The sequence below is a fragment of the Leptonychotes weddellii genome, chromosome 3 (assembly GCF_054177405.1).
Source record: "Leptonychotes weddellii isolate Sample4059 chromosome 3, ASM5417740v2, whole genome shotgun sequence".
Taxonomy (NCBI): domain Eukaryota; kingdom Metazoa; phylum Chordata; class Mammalia; order Carnivora; family Phocidae; genus Leptonychotes; species Leptonychotes weddellii.
Window position 1 is genome coordinate 166,524,482 of NC_138371.1, and position 21,788 is coordinate 166,546,269.

Sequence of the window (21,788 nt, forward strand, 5' to 3'; positions counted from 1 at the left end):
TAAGAGCATTCCGAGGGAGAAAGTGATGGATTTTTTCTAGCAGGTGATCCTCTCGCCCTCTTTAACTCAGTTGAAATGCCCATCTTATTTGAATGAACTTAGTTCCTTTACCTCTGCAAAAACTACAAAGGATAACAATTTATCCAAGTTTAAGGCAATTCCTTCCTAACTGGCAAGTCTTTTTATTAGACAACAGAAACATTTTGACTTTATGACCCACCCACCCACAGCAAACAGGTGGCATATTAGGTAAGGAAAATAAGGGTTTAATTATGGAAACCCTATGAATATCCATTTGCTGATGATGTTGTCAGATTTCCCATGAGACTCAGAAAACTCCAGTCACAATATTTCACCCTGTAAGTAAGGAAATGATGTGAGAAGTTCAAAAAGTAAAATAATTAAGGGTGTTAATTATACCAATATTTAATTGCTTGTATCGGAGTTTCCATTGATTTCTTGGTCAAGTCTCTCTAGCGAGTGACATGCATTTGAGTCAGTCGGACAAAATCTGTGGTGACATTCTTAATACATAGGCAAACCAACAAAACTTCATTTACACAACAAAATTCTTCACATATTTTATTATTTCTTCTTCTTACTACTATTTACTGAAGAACAACAGACTGAATCAGGTAAAATTTACTGTACTTTTATTTTGTCTCAACTCTCCCCTTCTTATAGCATCTATATGAAGTGAACCAGCACTTTAAGGGAAGCAGGGAAAAATGGTGATTTGGCCAGAACTACTCACCCAGACAGGGGACAGGTAATGCACACATTATTTACCCATGAGCTCTATCTATACCCATCCTTCCGTACTCTGCAAAACACATTTCTCAGAGTCCTTTGCCACCTGGCTCCTTTCTAGGTTTCTGCCAGCAGGAGTCATGGGTGACATCAGATGGCTGCAAGAGGGGCCCTTTCCCTCACTCTCACACTGTCCCTCCTTCTCCTTGGCCGTGCATCTGAAGGGGCTATGTCTCCCCCTCCACTGCCAGGCTGGAAGCAGTGGTCCTCCTTCATGATTTTAGCTCTTGAGATTATGGTGGCTCCTGAGATGGCAGCCCCTTTATATTCTAGTAGTGCCATTTCCTCCTGTTTGTTCATGTAACCCTCCAGGGTTTCCTTATACTCTCAGAGTTAACATCATCTTTCCATTTCTGTCATCCAGCCTTCCAACAATTGTTTAAACAATTCCCTACATAGAATCTTCTCTATTTAAAATACTTAGCATGGGGGCACCTGGATGCCTCAGTCCAAAGAGCATGCGACCCCTGATCTTGGGGTTGTAAGTTTGAGCCCCAGGCTGGGTATAGAGATCACTATAAATAAATAAATAAATAAATAAATAAATAAATAAATAAATAAACAAACAAACAAACTAACTAACTAAATACAATACAATAATTGGCATGGTTTCTGTTTTCCTGAATGGCTCCTAACTGACACGATCAGTCATTGCATAATGAATCATCTCTAGTTAATATCTCCAGTCACTATTACTGAAATTCTCTAATGGTAACATGTCGCAAATAATCCAGCTTTTCCCAATTTTCTATTTCACAAGGAAACTGCATCATATTCCCTTCTTATAAGGGCGCAGAATTCAAAGCACATTTCTGTCTCTCATTACTAAAGAGTGACTAAGGAGGATTTTTAAAAAGAAAAATTTATGTTACTAAGTTCATCTTATTCACCAATATATAAATGTGTTGGTTGAGCTGTTAAAGATTAAGCTCTCAGTGCTTTTAAGCTGTGAAGCAGGCAAAAGCTGGATAATTAAACAACAATGGAGAGCAAAATCTTTAAATAAGAACAGTTGGCAGAAGGGAACACAGGAAGATCATTTCACGGTAGCATAATTAGTAAACAATATACACAAAGAGTGCTACAAAGTCTAATATACTTAATACTACAGATGATCCTCTACATGAACGTGGGAATGAATTCCAAGGACTGGAGCACATGGATAAAATCCTGACTTTTACAGTCTGTTTTCTTTTCTTTGGATCCAACTCTTACAAAGGGCTTATTTAGCATAAATTCTCTATTTTCCAAACCCCAAGGAACTGCAGTGACAGGCAGTTACTAGGGGAAGGAAAAATACTGCCAAGTATTAGAGCCTTAAGTGTAACCTGGAAGACTATAGGCAGATACACTCTGCAAACAGTAATCTAAAAAACTACCTCCAGAACAGAAGAAAAAATGGAAGAATTCATATGGATATCAACTATAATGTCGTGCAAGTCTTAGTGTACTAGACACAGTAAATAGAAACAGTCATCCCTGCAAGTGTTCAGATAATACCCAATTTGCTCCCATCCCCCATTTTCACTTCATTGACTTTGCAAGGATCCACCCTGCCTTGTATGTGATTGAAGTTTTTGGTCTCTACTTGTATCATTATGGTGAGGTTTTACTGTCTTCTCACCCTCATCCCCACAGAGAACAATATAGAGGATCAAAATATGCCATCCCAAATATACCACTCAGATGTAAGGATTATTGCACTAAAGACATTTGAGATTTGACAGATGCAGAAAGAAGCCTTCCTGGAACTTCCCTTATCTGACTAAAAGCAGAAACACAGACATAAGGACTGCCATAAATCCCCCTCTCCCGGGGACGTTTTATGGCCATGAAGAAGGACCCACACAAACCTTCGTTAGTTTCCACCCGTATTTACCTTCTGACAATGTGCCACCCTTAGAAGCCTAAAACCTCTTCCTTTCTCTTGTCACTTCTCTATGAAGTTATTGTTCTTTGTTAAGATGCTATATAAGCCCAAGTTCTAACCACCTCTTTGAGTTACTCATCACTGAGTTTTTCCCATGTGTACGCACAATGCATGTCTGGATAAACTCTTTTTTTTTTTTCTCTTGTTAATCTGTCTGTAGTCAGTCTAAGTTGCAGGGCCCCAAAGACAGAACCTAAGAGGGTAGAGGAAAGTTTTTTTTAATCTGCCTTCAACAGCTTCTCACTAGAATAATTTAAGCTCTCCTTGAATCTTCAGGTTTCACAGAGAAAGCTGTTTCAACATCCATGTATATAACTAGATCGTAAGGCACAGAATTATAAAATGTAAAAAGAAACAGAAATGTGGGAAAGGCCAAGTGGTTCTAGAGAAAGTTATGTGGGACAACAGGAATTGCCTGCTATCAATTTTCCTTGTTTAAACATCTTGCTGTTACATGGATTCAGTCATATTACTGCCACCTTCCTCCAAGTCCAGGGAGAAACAATTCCTCTTTTCCACACTAGAGCATGCATATAGAGACAGTATCTTCCCAGGATACATCATACGTGAAACACGTTTTCTATTCTTTGAATAATAAACACAAAGCCACTTCACTTTAAAATTTATAACACATGCAGTACCTGCTCATTTAAAGGGACATATGCATAGTGGGAGAAGTAAAATTTCACCATCATTAGCCACAAGTTCCTGTCACTTAGTTTCCTCCATTCATAAAATTCTGCCTCCACAACATGCAAAATCACTGCTACCCAATCCAGAAACAAAGAAGTTTAGACCAAACACATTCCCATCATGCTAAGAGCTGAAGCTTGGATTTTCAATAATCCTTAAAGCAACTCATGTTTTCTAGGCTGCCTTCCTCAAACAGTCTCTTCTGCTCTGAGCTGGTCAGTCTGTCTTCTCAATGCTCAGATAGATCTGCTTCCCAAATGCAGGGCCAACAACAGGGTATTGGAATGACTGGAGAATTTTGTTGGTTTGTTTTGTAAATACAGATCATCTATGGGGCCTATGATTCCATAAATCTAAGATGGGGTGGGAGGACTTGGATATTCAACCAGTTTTGGGAACCACTGGTTTTGATAACACAAGGACTCCATAAAACCAAGAAGTCTCCAGACCCTTAAAGTGAGGATAAACAGGCATCTCTTTAAAACAACTTTGATGTCATCGTACCTGTGAGGCTAGGCTGGATGAAATCTGAAAAATTATATCTTAAACTTCTTTTAAAAGTCACATCATGGGCGCCTGGGTGGTTCAGTTGGTTAAGCGACTGCCTTCGGCTCATGTCATGGTCCTGGAGTCCCGGGATCGAGTCCCGCATCGGGCTCCCGGCTCGGCGGGGAGTCCGCTTCTCCCTCTGACCCTCCTCCCTCTCATGCTCTCTGTCTCTCATTCTCTCTCTCAAATAAATAAATAAAATCTTTAAAAAAAAAAAGTCACATCACTATATGTGTATTCCACATATAGTGTGGCTAAATGAGCAAAACCCTTTTCCCTTAACAATTTCATTTAATCAAACTGAATATATTAGGAACCTATGTAGTTAGTTTCTTGAAACCAAATTAAAGGCTTAACTCAAGGGAGAATATAATCATTCTCATGTAAGGAATTTTGCTGTTTGTGGGTAAGTCTGTTTTCCCCCAGCCTTACAGAGATATAACTGGCGTAGAACCTTCATAAGTTTAAAGTGTACAACGTGATGATGTGATACCTGTGTATATATCACAGTAAGGTTAGTTCTAACGCCTCCATCACCTCACATCATTGTGTGTCTGGTTCTTTTCTTCATTAAGAAAATCCAGAGCTATAAGGATTGAGCTGTGCATCCTCATGGAGGTTTTTCAGAAGCAATGACAGAATCCACATCACCATCATTTACCAATACATGTTTTCACATTTTAATATTACTGAACTTATTGTATTAACTACTGTTGCAATATTTATTTGAATAAAGAAATAAAGTATAAGAAAAGAAAATCAAGAGCAATTAGATCTTTAGTCAGTACCTAAGAAAAGAGAGTCACTATGGAACACACTCTTTCCTATTTCCATTGGACAATCTCAAAGCGGTTTCAAATAAATCCCCCCGAGCCTTCTGTTACAGAAAGAACAGTTAGTACGAACGTCTGGGGATGCAGGGAGCGGTCTTTGGAGGAGGAAGATGGAAGCTCAGAAACCATATTATGGATTTGTTTTTTTATCTCAGCTTTTATTCGTGTTTTTGAAACAGAGAAACTGATGTTTATCAGGAAGTGACCCTCAGAGTACTGTTTTACAGAGCACAAGGGACTTAAAGAATTCGAATTTATTCCTTGGTTTAACCTGTGGCCTCGGAGAGAACTTACACTTGGCTAATTCAAGTTGAATTGCTCTCTACTTGGAGCTTAAAAAGTTACAGGTGAGGAAATCAAACAGCTACCTTCAAGCGAGGAGCATATGCGAAAGAACTTTACAAGGTGCAGGGTGCTGGCATGAGTGGTGCTTCTACCATTTTATTATAAAAAGGGAAAAACCAAGCTTTTCTTCTGTAGCCTCTGGACACTTTACACTTACCAGCCGCCCGAGGTTGTAGTAACAGTCTGGGTACTTCCTTCTGTGTTTGATTGCTGTCCGGTAACTCTGCTCAGCAGCTTCAAACCGTTTCAGGCTGTTCTGAACTATGCCTAAATTCATCCACGCGGCAGCAAAGTCTGGCCTGGAAGAGCATTTTTTAAAAAGAGAAACAAGGAAAAGAAAGGCTCAGACCCCAGAATGCCGGAGCTCCTCTCTTTGCCACTGGCGTAATTCTACAAACCCATGCTTACTGTATTTGTACAGCTAACGAGAGCAGCTCTTCCGCTTCCTGTAGCTCATTCCTCTCTTTTAAGATGTTTCCAAGATTATTCATGGCATGAACATACTTGGGATTTAGTCTGCAAGCGGAGAGAGAAACCAAACCGTCTGTTCACGCTCAGTGGTCTTCACTAAACTGTCAGGAATTGGCAAAGATATCTTAAAGTTGGGGTCTTTTTTTTAATCCTCGACAGTTAAAACAAGACATGGATATGAATGAGACAAGACGCCTGCAGTACCTCACAGCTTCCCGGTAATATCTGATGGCGGCTGTCTGACTGCCTTTATCGGCCAGGTTCTTGCCAACATTGTAGTGAACCTGAAAATACAGAGACAAACTTGGCCATCAGCTGATAGGCTTCTTTGTTCGGAGCAGGGATACGTATCGCAGCTTCTCATGGAAAACAAGAGCGAAAGGTAAAAAACAAAACAAAATAAAACAACCCACGCCACTAGAGCTTTGGCTAAATCCCTACAGAGGGCAGGCCAGGGTCATGCTTTAATCCCCCATCCTGTAAGAAAAGATGGGAAGGACAGAGTGCAACAAGCAGATGATATCACTTAGGTACAACACAAAGATATTTACCTAAAGGAAACCTTGAAAATTACAAAGTGGGATTAGTGCGTGCTCGCTTCGGCAGCACATATACAAAGTGGGATTAGTGCTAAACCCTCAGCTCCCCTCCTGCCCCATTAGGGCTGAGATGCAAAATCCAACCACACATGGCTGTGAGAGGGAGCAATGAGGATTCTGCATTTTAACAACTACAGCCCTTTCTTACAGGACACCTTTCTTCTGTAGCATTGCAAACATTCTAGTTTATGCTAATGAAATTCTCCCTCCCTCATTCCTTCAGCCCTGGCACTGCTGGAAGTTAGAGACACCGTGGCCAGCAAACCTGTCGGACCCCTGGCTCCTGAAGCCCCGGCTGTGAGTCCAATGACCCTGTTGGAAAGTGTGTCACTAGAAGGCACCCCGGGCTGTGGAGGACGGTGGGTCCCCAGGATGGCGCCTGGTCCGGGCAGGGGGAGGGTTGTCCTGAGGAAGGGCCCTCCCTCCAGTGGAGATCTGCAGGGGGTCACTAGTTAAAGGGGCTGGAGTAAGCATGCTGGGCAGAGTGGGCAATGGGCAGGCTCTAGGGCTGGAGGAAGCCCAGTGTGTTTGCTTGAGCGACTACAAGATGCCCAATATCACTGGAATGCAGAGGGCAAGGGAGAGCAGGCCAGAGGGTGTGGGGAGCATGCTACACAGGGAACCCCAAGCGGTGACAGGTCTGGTTTGGTCTTTGCCCAGAAGCAGAAAAGGCCAGCACAAGGTCTGTAAGTGTGTGAGTTTCCTAGGGCCGCCATAACAAAATACCACAAGCTAGGGGGAGGGATGTGTGTGTGTGTGTGGCTAAGACAACAGAAACATATTTCCTCACAGTTCTGGAGGCAAAGATTAAGGGGCAGCAAGGTTGGTTTCTACTGGAGGTTCTGAGGGAGAAAGCTTCTCTCCTGTCTTCTGATGGTCACCAGCGATCCTTGGCTTACAGCTGTTTGGCTCCAATCTCTGCCTGTCTTCACATCGCCTTCTCCCTGTGTGTCTGTGTCTCTCTTTATAAGGATACCAGTCATATCGGATTAAGGGCCCACCCTGTACCAAGGCCCCCATTCGTAAGTACCAGGGGTGAGGATCTGAACATGTCCTTTTTGGGGGCACAATTCAACCTATAACAAAAGCCAGGCGTAGGAAGATGGCAGAAGGTCATAATCAGAGTTGTAACAAGTTAGTCACACTGCGGGGGCGCCTGGGTGGCTCAGTTGGTTAAGCGACTGCCTTCGGCTCAGGTCCTGATCCTGGAGTCCTCAGATCGAGTCCTGCATCGGGCTCCCTGCTTGGCAGGGAGTCTGCTTCTCCCTCTGACCCTCACCCCTCTCATGCTCTCTCTCTCAAATAAATAAATAAAATCTTAAAAAAAAGAAAAAAAAAAAGTTAGTCACACTGTGGGAAATGTGAGTGGGGAAGTAGCAGATGTCAGGGGTCCAGGGACAGCCTGAGGCTGCAGGCCCAGCAGGGAAGGGAGGACAGCAGACTGAACGAGGGTGGTGGTGAACGAGCAGAAGAACTGGAAGAACACTGTGGAAGCAAAAAGCACAGAAATTGCTGATGGACTGATAAGAGTGGGGAAGCATGTCAAGAATGAACTCGAGGTTTCTAACTTCCAGAACTGAATGGATGTGATGGCTTTGCAGGGAGATACGACAGGTTGGCTGGGCTTGCTTGGGGGGATAGGCATCAGGCTGATTTTGAAATCCTTGGAGAACCCAAGTAGAGAGACCAAGGTGGCCACCTGAGCTCAGGAGAGGAGCAGGCTGGGGATGCCAACGTGGCAGGAGGCCGAGGCGGTACAGCCACGGGTCCTGGGATCAAGCAGAGCAAGCCAGCCAGGGGAGGAAAAGATCCTGTAAGACTTTCTTGTTTCAACCCCGCTAATCAAACTACCAGCTGGAGAAACCACCAGGGGATAATGTAGCAAAAGAAAGAGAACCAGGTGATAAAATGTTCCAGAACTAGAGAGAAGTGCGGGTCTGGCCACACTGTGAACGCTCTACATGTCACTGACTTGTTCTCTTTAAAATAGTTAATTTAAAAAGGTATTTAATAATGATCATTTTATTCTGAAAATCAATTTTTAGTTGTGGTAAAATAAAGTTACCATTTTAACCATTAAGAACATTGTTTTTATTTGAGCACACAATGTTTCATTAGTTTTGGGTGATTATAGTTCAGTAGGGTTCAGTGCATTCACACTGTTGTGCAACCAACCTCCAGAACTCTCATCTTGCATATTTTAAAGTCTGTACCCATTCCACAGTAACTCTCCCTTTCCCCTTCTCCCTGCATCTGGCAGCTACCATTTTACTTTCTGTTTCTATGAATTTGATGACGCTAGATACCTTACAGAAGTGTAAGCACACAGTGTTTGTCTTTTTGTGACTGGCTTGTTTCACCTAGCATAATGTCCTCAAGGTTCATGCACGTTGTAGCAGGAGCCAGAATCTCCTTCCTTTTCAAGGCTGAGTAATATTCCACTGCATGCTTATACTACATTTCGTTCATCCATTCATCTGTCGATGGACAGACGCTTCGGTGCTTCCACCGTTTGGCTACTGTGAACAATGCTGCTATGAACATGAGTGTTCACACATCTCTTTGAAATCCTGCTTTCAATTCTTTGGGGTATCTATCCAGAAGTGGAATTGCTGAGTCATGTGGTAATTATATGTTTAATTTTTTGAAGACCTAGAATGGTTAACTTTATGTTATGAGAATTTTGCCTCCATGTCAAGAAGAGAGGAAGAGAGAACAAGGAGAGCATTTCTAATGATTGAAGAGGATGGTAAAATTGACTAGAAGAAACTGGACTCATAGTTGCAAAGCTACCAGAAATTCTCAGGTCAGCTTCACTTGGGGGCACCAGGGAGGTCGACCTATGGGCATTTTCTCAACTGCACATGGGCTCAGAAAAAGTTACAAGGAAAGGGGCTGGGACCCAAAATGACCCCGGGGCAGAACTGTAGAATCACAAGGACTATTATCAGAAGTATTTATGAGGCTTCTTTTTAGAGGCTTACGATGCTTAGGCCAATCGTAATCTCAGACGAGATGATCTCACAGAAATGTATTCAAATCAGGTGTGTTCAGCGTAGCTCCTGATAACAGTAATCCTGGTAGCTGGCGAGTGCTGAGGGTTGCCGTGAGCCTGGGTGGGGCCGGCACCATATACGTATGTGACTTCTCTGCATGGCAGCCCTGTCACGTGGCTACTATCACCCACCCTCCCGAGCTGGGGGACAGCTGCAGCATCATTAAGCATCTCACCCAAAGGGGGTGGTGCTGCATTTGAAGCCAGGCTCCAAAACCTGTGTTTTTCTCACTATATCACACCCATATCTGAGGGCGCTGGGTGAGGATGGGGCCGGTTGCTTGAGGTGATTTCTAGACCCACTCATTCACGCCATCTGTTATTTTTCTTCAAGTAAATAATGTTCTTTGTTGCATGTTAATGGCTGAATTGTACCCCCAGCCCCAAAATTCATCTGCTGATGTCCTGACCCCCAGCACCTCAGAATGTGACTGTATTTGGAGACAGGACCTTTAAAGAGGAAATTAAGTTAACCTGAGGCCATCGGGGTGGGCCCTGATCCTATCTGACCGGTGTCCTTGTAAGAAGAGGAGCTCTGCACACAGAGAGAGACACCAAGGTTGCCCGTGCACAGAGGACAGATCAGGTGAGGACACCGTGAGGAGGCGGCCATCTGCAGGCCTCAGGAGAAACCAACCCTGCTGACACCTTGATCTTGGACTTCTGGCCTCCAGAACTGTGAGAAGATAAATGTCTCTCATCTAAGCCCCCAGTTAATATATCATGAACTATGGTAATGGTTTAAGCACATTTCAAGTAGCATTACATCGTATACTTCAGAAACCCTTCTGAAAATATAACCACCTCCTGCCTTATCGATCTTCACCTAGAGTTACAGCTTGTCTTCAAAAATACTAGTATTTTGGGGAACATACAGGGAACAGTGCGACATTCTTTTAAGCACACAGGTACCAGAGATTTAACTGCCAATTTTAAAGTCTACACATTTATTTTTATCTAATCCGACAAAAGGAATCACAAGCAGGGGATAGAAATGTATAGTACTGAGCAGCACATAGTGTACTTTAACCTTCCCGAACCATATTATCGTCCCTTCCTAGGCATCCGCATCTTCGGATTACAGCGAATGCTACAGGTACAGCACATGCTCTGCAAAGTGTGCTCTGGACGGTTTCATTTCGTGCCTCCCCCAGCCCCAGTCTGGGTGTGCTATCTCACCTCCCGTGCCGCGCACAGAAGAACCCAAACTGGAGAATCCAACTGGTGAGCGATGCGCTTGTGGTCCCCCGAATACAAATTCAGCTTCTGCTCAACACACGACTCCCGCCCCTGCCACCCTTTTTTATGGGCAAATTCTGTTTTCTCAATAAAAAGCTCAAAGAGTTCAACTGCCCTCTGCAGTAGACACGGTGTTCTTTCTGTTAGACGCCCAGAATGCCAGCAACCAGATCAGGGAGAAAGACGGAGCCCTCCGGGGGTTCAGACTGTGCTTATTTCCATGGAACGCGTTACAGATCTGATACAGCCCTAGAAGGCAAGCTGTCCGTTAATTAAGAACTGAGATAAACAGGCTCACCCAGAGGCCGGCCTCATCCTATGGGTTACAGGGAGGGAAGTATCTGAATGGAAAACAGCTGTCTAGATAACCCATTGTAAACAAACCAACCCCCAAACCCTCATAAACCCTCGTAAGTTCCCTTATAACAGCGTTTAAAGAATGAATGATTTTGTTCCCATACAATGGAAGAGACTGAAAAACCCTGTTTATTCTTGAACTTTCCCTCTAGCCTTTGTGATTCATATGCTGAAGCATCAAACTAGCACAGACACTGCAGACAAAACGACCACCACTGTAGCCCCATGACACGGACGTCAACAATGGAAGGTGCGTTAGCACCAGAGCTAAAGCCGGTTTGTTTCAAATTCTCTGCTCCCGGGCACCTGGGTGGCTCAGTCGGTTAAGCGACTGCCTTCGGCTCAGGTCATGATCCCAGGGTCCTGGGATCGAGTCCCACATCGGGCTCCCTGCTCAGCGGGGAGTCTGCTCCTCCCTCTGACCCTCCCCCACTCATGCTCTATCTCATTCTCTCTCTCAAATAAATAAATAAAATCTTTAAAAAAAAAAAAAGATAGATTTAGGGGCGCCTGGGTGGCTCAGTTGGTTAAGCGACTGCCTTCGGCTCAGGTCATGATCCTGGAGTCCCGGGATCGAGTCCCGCATCGGGCTCCCTGCTCGGCGGGGAGCCTGCTTCTCCCTCTGACCCTCCTCCCTCTCATGCTCTCTGTCTCTCATTCTCTCTCTCTAGCAAAAAAAAAAAAAAAAAAAAAATTCTCTGCTCCCATTTGATGTTAAAATGTTTTACACACAAAAATAATCTTATAAACCATTCTGGCTCATCCTTAAGGAAATACCTCATTGGGGTATTTGATCCTCTTCCTTGTTAAAAAGAACTTAGAATTGTATCTCAGAGTTGATCCAAAGTGGCACATACTTTAAGCTTTAACAATGAAAAGTGACTGTAAATATAATTAAATACTTGGTATCTCATCCACTGTAGGCTAAAGGAATTTAATTTCCACGCTGCTCAGTTCCATCACTAATACTGAGTGCCCACCATCTGCAAGGCAGTGTGGGTGATCCCACCGTTGACCGGGCACTGGCACCATAATCTTTGGAAAAAGATGAGTCTCAGCTGTAAATCTGAGCCTAATCTAGAGCCAGGTGCCAAACACTTACTTAGTAGTCAATGAATATAAAGTGGAAGCCAATACAGAAAATGTATGTCCTGCAACAGAGCTGAATGAGACCAGTGTCTTCCTAAATGAGGTCTCTTCCCTGAAATGAGCCTTGCTTTTTTCCAAGAAGAAGAAAAAAAGGAAGTAAAGATGATTTAATTATACTGCAATTTATATTGGAAAGGAAAACAAACAAACAAAAACAAAAACAAAAAACCCCAAGATTCTATCTTGCTCATAGGTAACACTGAAAAAGATTCTAAGAAAGGACTATCACCACTGGGTCCATTTTGAAGATGAGGTCTTATATGTATGTCTTAAATTTTTTTTAAAGATTTTATTTAATTATCTGGGAGAGAGAGAGAGTGAGTGGGAGGGAGAGGGAGAGAGAATCTGAAGCAGACTCCCTACAGAGCACAGAACCCAATGCAGGGCTCCGTCCCAGGGCCGCGAGATCATGACCTGAGTCGAAACCAAGAGTTGGACGCTTAACCAACTGAGCCACCCAGGCGTCCCATGTATGTCTTACATTTAAAAAAGAAAACTACACATGCAGACATATGATTGTGTGTGTGTCCATGTGTGCACACCTTGTGTTTTCTATCCTATAACATAAGAAATCACTTCCTAAGGCAGACCTATAGGCTCAAACATCACATATGTCACCCTTCCCCCTCACTTACTGGGCAGCACATCATACCAGGTCTCTAACTACCACCGAAATTACTCATCTAGATAATATCGGTTCCATCCTTCTATGCCTCAGTTTCTCCCATTTGGAAAAATAAAGAAAACCCTCTCTCTCAAAACCTTAGAGGGAGGATAATAGAGATTAATTATAGAGCCTCTACAAAGAAATCAGAGTTCCTTGTGGGAAAGCACTATATAAATAGAAGGGATAATTACTGCTATTCAAACATAAAAGCAAAAATAAAGCAGATCTATTAACATTTATGAAATTAAATCACAGGCAATTTATTTTTAGTAGCATAAAATAAATGGATACGTCAGCAAATCAAATTAAGAATCAAAGCTTGAAGTAATTAACTCTTTTATCTAAGTCTCTTAACTATAAAACATGAACAAGATCTTTTTTTTTTTTAATCCAAGAAAAAGACAAACAAGGAGTTAGCACTTTTTATACTATTCTTTACTTCAGGATCACAATAAGATGCCAACTATTCATTAGATTTATTCAAATAATTTTGCCTGAAATCACTTCTTTCTCTCAAATATAGGATATGGAAATGAGAGAGAACTCCAGAGAGCTCTTTTTCTCCCCCTAGAGGATCACACTGAAGCATCCTAGGAACTCCTATTCTGATGACCTGAGAGAGAATATATCATTATTTAGCAGTAATCTATACCAATAGAAAATTCTTCTAACCAAACCCCTTGGCCTCCTATTTTGAGCAAGTAGAATTCTCTTCTTGCCATTTAACAAGAAAACCAAAACCAAAATGAGCCCCAGAAAGCTAACATTTCTTGAGCACCTACTACGTTCTAACTACCATATTACGGCTCTTTGGACGCCATCTTTCTTTAAGGCCTCACAATAAGCCCGAGAGACAGACGTTATCTCCCTTCTATAGATAAGGGCACTGAAAGTTCAAAACAGTTTAGTTTTGCCCCAAAAGGCACAGCGGGTTAAATGAAGAGATTGGATTCATCGAGAATACAAGTGACACGAATTCCTACCAGCCGGCTTCAATGAAAACATTGCCAATTTTGAAGTCTACACGTTTATTTTTACCTAATCTGATGAAAGGAATCACAAGCCGAGAAACCACAGGTGAGAGCAATGTGTACTACGAAACACCAGACGGCGTAATTTAAACTTCCTGAACCAAAGCGCTGCCCATTCGTAAGTGGTGTCGTCTTCAAGTTACAGATTGGAGGAGGACTTAATCCCGTGACCCGAGCACAGGTTCTGAGGTGTGCTCTGAATGGACGGACTCTGCCCCTCCCCCAGCCGCAGTCGGATGTGTGTGGTTACCGCCCTGCCATTTCAAAGGGCGGTTGCGTGGACCAACTGAAGACGAGCCAAACTTCATCTAAGTAATCCGAAGTTTCACTGACATTGTCTGGTTGTAATGATTTCTTTTGAATTATTTTGGCCAAGTGGAATTCTGGTAAGTTTTATCAAGATCATTAATAAAACCAAAGAAAAAAACCAAGTATTTGGTCATGGTCTTATGCTAGATTCTACGTGAAGGTAAACATTTCTCTTACTCAGCTGTTGAACTGAAGTCTTTCTAAAGAAACATGGCAGCCAACATACCTTGGCATTGAGAGGACACACAGACAGGGCACTTCGAAAAAGCTCTTCTTCATTCCGCCACTCGCCACTGCGAATCATGCACCTCAGTATGTTTATGAATAAGATTCCCAGTACGACACCAGCAATCAATTTCTTAGGAATAGAGAGATACAGTAGGTGTCATTAGGAAGATCCATCCATTCGTCTTGGTTATGAATGGCACCACTCTGGGCCAGTACCTTTTTCTTAGTGTGTTTACTGAGAGCTCCAAATCCGAAAGTCAGCAGCAGGCAGTACCCAGCACTGGGGAGGTAGAGGACTCTCTCTGCAACCACAAAGCCCACTCGGAAGAACAAGTTACTTGCAGGAAGAAATGGGATAATGAGAAATCCCAGGCCCAGTGTAAGGATCCTAGAAAATGAGAAGTAATTGAAATGGCTATTTTCAGACCTTTAAAAAAAAATTCCTACTCAACATTAAAATAGTGATAAAAGCCCCCTTTCTTTCACGTCATCAGTTGAGGAAAGGTATCAGCAGTAGCAAAGAAATGTCATCAGTAGGGCCTAGGGCTTAGCCTGGCAGTATTAGGATAAGTCATAAAATCTCACTAACACCAAATGCAGGGATAAGACTTGTAAGTTGTCCCGTCCATATGAGTAAGGTTAGAATGATTACATTTTGTGAGGTCTTATTAATTCGCCTACTCTTAACCCCACCTTAAACCATGTAGCGTTGAATAGATCAGTGGGTATATTAGTGCAATATAGTTTTCATGGGGAAAAAAACCGCCCCCGCCCCCCCCAACCGTACCAGGAATAATAATACTTGACTTTATAAACTTTATAAAATCTGCAATAAATGAAATCATTTTTGGGAGCTACATCACCACAAATGTTAGTCAAGCAAAAAGAAAGCTGAGCAACAAAGCACTTGTGGAACGAGGCAACATGTCCAGTGTTCCACGTGACATAAGAACAATTAAGAAGCCAGGTCAAATTTGGTGGCTCCTTGTCGGTTAAGCGTCTGCCTTTGGCTCAGGTCGTGATCCTGGGGTCCTGGGATCGAGCCCTGCCTAGGGGTCCCTGCTCAGAGGGAAGCCTGCTTCTCTCTCAACCCGTCCCCCTGCTCATGCTCTCCCCTCCCCCACACGTGCGTGGTCTCTCTCTCAAATAAATCAATAAAATATTTTAAAAAATACTATTGCACGTGTATAAGCGAACTGGGACTAAAGTTAGTTGCCCTTTAGAATTATGAACCAATGTAATAGATAAACTTAAAACCTTATTTATTTTGAGAAATTACTAACCTAATTCCATAAGCACTTACGCTTAAAGGGAATCAATCACCTTAAATAGTTTTCGTTCTCATGAACCACATTTGCTTTTCCCCAATTATTTTCTCAATAACCCTCTTTTTCTCTTCTTTTTTCGTTTTTTTTTTTTTGGCAAGAAAGAATGGTCTCTTTGGGGCAGCAGTTTATTTTCTACGAAACAACAGAAGGACTCGCTAGGGCATCCACCAGGGCTTTCTGAAGGAGAATTGTGAAACAATGGGCACGGCACACATCAATTACACTCTCTGTTCTGACCATAAATTACTCTTTACCACCTACCTCGAAAAGGATCTCAAGATGCTACTTCATGGGGCTTGCGGGAGCGGGGGAGAGAGCAGTCATCTGTCCCCCTCCTCCAAGGCCACTCCCCACCAGCTGAAGCCGGCAATGGATTCCAAAGGGACGGAACTCATCCTCGCCGGCAATATGTACGGGAAATAAATGTCCTTGGACACTACTTCCGCCAAACTGTTAAAATGATCAGTGCTGGCTTGAGCGAGAAGCTCTGACTCGATCCCGTGTGGAAGTTAAAATTCAGTGCTGCCTCTTACCTTCTTTTGTGGCTGTCTTCAGAACACAGGGCTTGGCATATTAGGCCAATTAGGCACAACCAGAGAGCGGCTGGTGCAGTTACCCTCCAGTCGCCGACTGACTTAATGAGGGGGACACAGCCCATTGACCAATCAAAACACAGCCACCAGGGACACAGCAGCAGCCAAGCGTTCAGTGAATAGTAGTAATTATAGTTTATGGCCTGTCAGTCAAAAGGAAAACAAACATGTATTTGATACAGAACTTCTACATGTGTATGTAGTACACACACACACACACACACACCTTGAAGCTTCACTTTTGAGGCATCCATAGGCTTCCATTCACGGAGAGCAGTTGTATAAAATAAAATATTGCCAATTTTGATAGTGGACACGAGGCCATCGTTTGCAACTTATTAAATGCATTCAGAATGTAATACACAAAAATACAGCGAAGCCACCAGACTCTGCTATATACGTCCATTATATTTCTGGTCAAAGTATGTCCCATTTACTTAGTGATGCCCAAAGTCTGTGACCCAGGAAATCTGAGGCCCGGGGGTCATCTATGTGTCTGACAATATTAAGAACAGGGCTTTCCCTTCTTTTGATTTCTATCTCTATGAAATGCACAGCTAAGACTTTGTGGCTTGACACCCTCGCCTTCAGAAAAAGCGAACCTTTACAATAAAGGGAATCTTGATACTGCTGGACGTTTAAAGATATGTAACCGATGTGGTTGTATTTTGTCTTAATCCCGCTATATCAGTTTTCTTTACAACAAAAGTAATGGGGTCAGGGGACACTTTAGTGAGGCTAACAGGGAACCTGATGTTTGAAAGAACCACTGCTCTTTAATTTTGTTTCGAATGGAAATACAAAGGGCTTACACCCTCTCCATCCCCTAATAAAACTCGGGTCTCATCCTAGAATATCCTTAGTGAGAGCAAACCAATGTGGAGGTGTTCCGCCGATGGGGGATTCTGTGGGCGTGTTGGGAAGCGAGAAGAGGAGGACAAAGGTGGTGGGATTTGGTGGGCAGAGAAGACAATCCAGCGGGGGACAGGCTCAGCACTCACCCTGACCAACATGCTGTCGGCAAAGGAGGCAGGGTTGTCCACCTCGGTGAACGCGGGCGGGCCGGTGCCCATGATTTTCCAGCGCACGTAGAGCATCCCTGCGCCCCCCGAGGCCAGCAGGGTCATTCTGAAGAGGAGGCCCCCGTTCCTGAGCACGCCAAAGTTCTGAAAGGACAACGCCAAGCCCCTGATGGCGCAGATTTTCAAAAGAGAAGTGCAGCCAAGCTAGGTACAAACGTGCAACAATTCTGCCAGAACTACGCGGACACGGTAGCTTAAAAGGGCCAGCTACTTCAAGATTCAAAACCGCAAGAAATATTTTGAAAATGGCATTTTAAATCAGCTGGTACTTGACATTTTCCATGTCTGGGCTGGAGACAAAAGTCTATACTCACCTCTAATGACTTGTCTTTATGTAGTACCTTCTGGACCATTTCCAGAACATTTAATTTGCCTATCACCAAGATGTCAAAGACTGCATTCAAGCCCTGAGGAAGCAAAGCAAGGCAATCAGTAACGGGAGAGCCTCGCTCTGATTAGGCAGCAATTATACTTCACAGTTTTATTACTGAATCTCGACAAGAACTGCAGTGGATAAGATAATCACGGAAGGAGTTTTCATCTCTAAAACAGACACCCCACTATTGTTCCTATAAAATCAGCTCATGGTAATATCTCAAATTTATTATCTAGTAAATCCTCTTGGTCATAATTTCAGAGTCTGCCTAGAAGAGTATTTAAAGATTCAGGATGGCTGGACATTTGGGGTTCCCAGAAGAAGTTCTGCAGAGGTCCCTCTTCCCTTGCTTTTCCTTTACTATAGAACAGTCTCTTAGTTGATGTGACTGAGGGGTTACCTGCACCATAATTATGCCTCAGAAGAGAAAGGCAGCCATCAAACTCGACAACCCAGCCACGTAAATAATTAATCGCACCCCCAGAGCGCCAAGTGCGTGCCGATTCCAGCAAGTGCAGTAACAGCAGGGGCATGACATACAAAATAATCTCTGAGAGGGCTTCAGAGATCTCTCAGGTTCGGACTCCTAGCCCGTCTGCTGGTTTTCAGTTCTTGCTGGGCACAGAGCCAGACCGCACTTCCCAGCCAGTCCTGCAGTTACAAGTGGTCATATGACTGAGTTCCAGCCTCCGGAATGTGGGTAGAAGTGATGACGCACCATTTTGGAGGTTTGGTTATAATCTGGGCACTCCCTGCCTCTTGGTGTCGCCTTGCAGCTGGCTGGGATGGACACCATTGGGTCAACTTTGGAAACTACACTCCCAAGATGGCAGCTAGGTGAGCCTTGGATTCCCTTCTCTCGCGGCAGGCAACGTCATCTTGTGGAACTCCCTGCCCCATCTAGATAATGTGGTCACAATACATATGGTGTATATGGTTAAAGTTCCCCCTAAATGACCCTAACCTTTTTAATGTGAGGCTTTGTGGTGAAGAAGATCAGAAATCATCAGAAGCCAGTGGTAACTGGTGGCTTCCAGAGCAAGGATGACATCCCTACTTAACCCTCTCCCATAAATGCTAGAAGCCATTAATTATCCAATACACAGGCCAGTGCTGGGTTAATTATGTCAAAGAATTCTGGTTTCATCAACTCAGGCGACACAGGATTTTAGTGGGTCACAGCAGACCATTTCTGCCCGGGTGTAAACCATTTTCTAGAAGGCAGAAGCTCCCTGTTGAGCCGCTGCTGTCTTATACCATTTGTTTTTCTCCCTAAGGAATGAGGGGATCTTGTCATCACTTCTGTTTGGCACTCTCCAACTTCCCATTTAAATGCATTATCAAAATGTCCACATTCTAATCCCATTTTTGGAAATAGCTGAATTTTACCATATCTTTAGTTACATAAATTCAACCTAGTTCTTTAGCGCTTTTCAAACATTAACGGGAGCCACCTTGGACCTTGTTAAATGGAGATTTTGACCCAGCAGGCCTGGGGGTGGGGTTGGAGGTCCTAAATTTCCAATAAGCTCCCAGATGGTGTTGATGCTGCTGGTCTTTGAGAAGCAAGGGTTTAGAGCAGTGGATGGTTTTGCCACGTGGGGGATGCTTGACAATGTCTAGAGACATTTTAAGTTGTCACAACCAAGGGAGTCCTATTGGCATTTAGAGGGTAGAGGCCAGGGATGTTGCTTAACATGCTACGATGCACAGGACAGCCCTCCCATAAGAAAGAGTGATCTAGCCCAAATGTCAGTAATGCCAAGATTGAGAAACATGGGCTTAGAACTTAAAAAAAAAAAAAACAAAAAACTCACGACCTTCAAGTATCTTTGCACAATAATTCTTTCTATGCCATTTTTTAGCTATCTAATCTTAATCTTATAGACTGAGCCTGATAAAACCATGGATCTTTGCTTTGAGTTACATCAAACCCCATAAAGCTTTATCTGCTCTTTCTTTCCCAAGCTATTCCTATATGGGCCATTCAAATCCCATATCTTTGTTTTCCATTTCTCTACCCCTAATCACAGCCCTAATTTCTAAATTTTCCTCTAATAAAGTCAAGGATAAAATTGGCTCGAAAGAAAAAAAGGAAAGTGGATTTCAATGCCTCTCCCTCCCTGGGGCCTCAATTCTGATCAGACATAGGAGGTGTACATCTGTACTCTTCAGAGGCTCCTCCTTTCCTCTTTGATATTTCCAGTCGAAGCTGAGCACAACATACACTCAATGCTTCTCTAACCAGGACCAGAAGCATGGATGGGGTCAGCCCACTGTTGTATTTAGAGCTGCCGAAACAGGAGAGCACTGCAGAAAACTTAAATTGTTCTTTCCTCTTTTTCTACAGCACCTCTCCATGAGAGCTAATCACTGCCTTTTTTTTTTTTTTTAAGATTTATTTATGGGAGAGAGAAAGAGAGCGAGAGCACACAAGTGGGAGGAGCAGAGAGAGAGAATCTCAAGGAGATTCCTCACTGAGCTCAGAGCCCGACGCAGGGCTCAGTCTCACCACCCTGAGATCACGACCCAAACCAAAACCAAGAGTTCGACACTTAACTGACTGAGCCACCCAGGCGCCCCAGGAGCTAATCACTTTTTTTTTTTTTTATTCAATTAGCCAACATATAGTATATCATAAGTTTCAGAGGTAGTGTTCAATAATTCATCAGTTGCGTATAACACCCCGTGCTCATCACATCGCGTGCCCTCTTTAATACCCATCACCCGGCTGCCCCATCCCCCACCCACCTCCCTTCTGCAACCCTCAGTTTGCTTCCCAGAGTCAAGAGTCTCTTGTGGTCTGCCTCCCTCTCTGATTTCCTCCCATTCAGTTCTCTCTCCCTTCCCCTATGATCTTCTGCACGATTTCTTATATTCCACGTATGAACTTCCCACTGCTTGCTAAAGATCATCAACTGAGACAGCCCATTTCCATGCAACATCAGATGTACTGAAAGCACAAGTAACTGGCGGAAGGGTCTATGACAGGCTTGCAATGGGGCTGGGAAACAGGCCGGGCCAGCCCAGGACGTCTCTACCGCAGGGGAAGAAAGGGCAGGCCTGACTGCAGCTCGGGTCTTACCAGCACGGTGATCCCTTGCTCTTTGCACAGCATGGCCACTGCTCCCAGAAGGATACTCAGCAACACCCAGAACGTAGAATGTGTTCCCTCCTTGTTACCTGCTGATTAAGAGAAATGACAAACATAAAAGCCATGCGATACAGCTCAGGCTTCTTAGCACCAGGAACTACAATTCTAAGCATGCACCTTAAAATAGCCACAGTTTAAAAAGAGTTTGGTCTCCCGATAGCACTTCCCTGTGGGCAAGTGTATTACGTTCCGCATTTCTGGTCAGACAGCACCTTCTAAATGATATACACATCCAGCCTCAAGGCAGACTCTGGCAGGTGCCCAGAGCCTTTGGGAGGCATTTCAGTGAAGCCCTGGGCATAGAGCTAGCTCACGGCAGGCTCGCGATGGGGCAAATTCCTTCGTCCCAACCTGCCAGGCACTTAAGAGGCCACTGTGACAAGCGGTACTGAGACTTGCCCCTGCAAATGTAAGCACTGCATCTGGTCACAGGCTGACCCCAGCAGCGACTGCTGTTCCCGGCACAGGGGGGATGGCATTGGCCGAGCGGCCCCGAGAAACCCTACGACCGCCCACAGAGGAGTCCAGGGAAAGGCGCAGGCCAGGCTGCGCTGCTGACCTGCATGGGGACTCAAGCCAAAACATCCCTACGGATGTGAACTCTGTAGTATGAAGCCTGGGGTGAGACTGAGCTCAAGTCACCACCAAAAGTCCCTGAACTGCCTTCTGGAAAGGGAGGGTTGGGCTCCATACTGTTTCGTGGGAGGTATTTGCACTTTGGGGGCCAGAGCTGAACTGCTTGAAAGGAGAGGAAAGGCCACATGTGGTGCTCATCTCTGTTCTTCCTTTGGAAGGCCCTCACCTCCTCATCCACACGGACGGTAAACAAACATTTAAAAAAGACATCGGTTTGAAATAGGGCAAAGTGCACCTGCTTGGAGAGCCAAACCGTTAGCTTGCCTGGGCTGCCTATGCATCTTGGTTCAGTTGTGATGAAAACTGAATTCCACATTCTAGCTCTGCCGTTTACTACGTGACCCTGAGCAAATT

At 43.9% G+C, this 21,788-nt stretch overlaps 1 protein-coding gene across 2 annotated transcripts in view; it reads right to left on the reverse strand.

Annotated features, from left to right (window-relative positions):
* Positions 1-21,788, reverse strand: part of TMTC4 (transmembrane O-mannosyltransferase targeting cadherins 4) — a 53,777-nt gene that overhangs the window by 7,568 nt on the left and 24,421 nt on the right. For both annotated transcript variants that reach the window (XM_081815174.1, XM_081815175.1), the window contains 9 exons: positions 20,730-20,830; positions 17,583-17,675; positions 17,188-17,352; positions 16,127-16,329; positions 14,482-14,653; positions 14,264-14,395; positions 5,836-5,915; positions 5,569-5,676; positions 5,318-5,459 (listed from right to left, as the gene is read on the reverse strand). In XM_081815174.1, the coding sequence (XP_081671300.1) occupies positions 5,318-5,459; positions 5,569-5,676; positions 5,836-5,915; positions 14,264-14,395; positions 14,482-14,653; positions 16,127-16,329; positions 17,188-17,352; positions 17,583-17,675; positions 20,730-20,830 (1,196 nt within the window). The remainder of the gene's footprint in view (positions 1-5,317; positions 5,460-5,568; positions 5,677-5,835; positions 5,916-14,263; positions 14,396-14,481; positions 14,654-16,126; positions 16,330-17,187; positions 17,353-17,582; positions 17,676-20,729; positions 20,831-21,788) is intronic.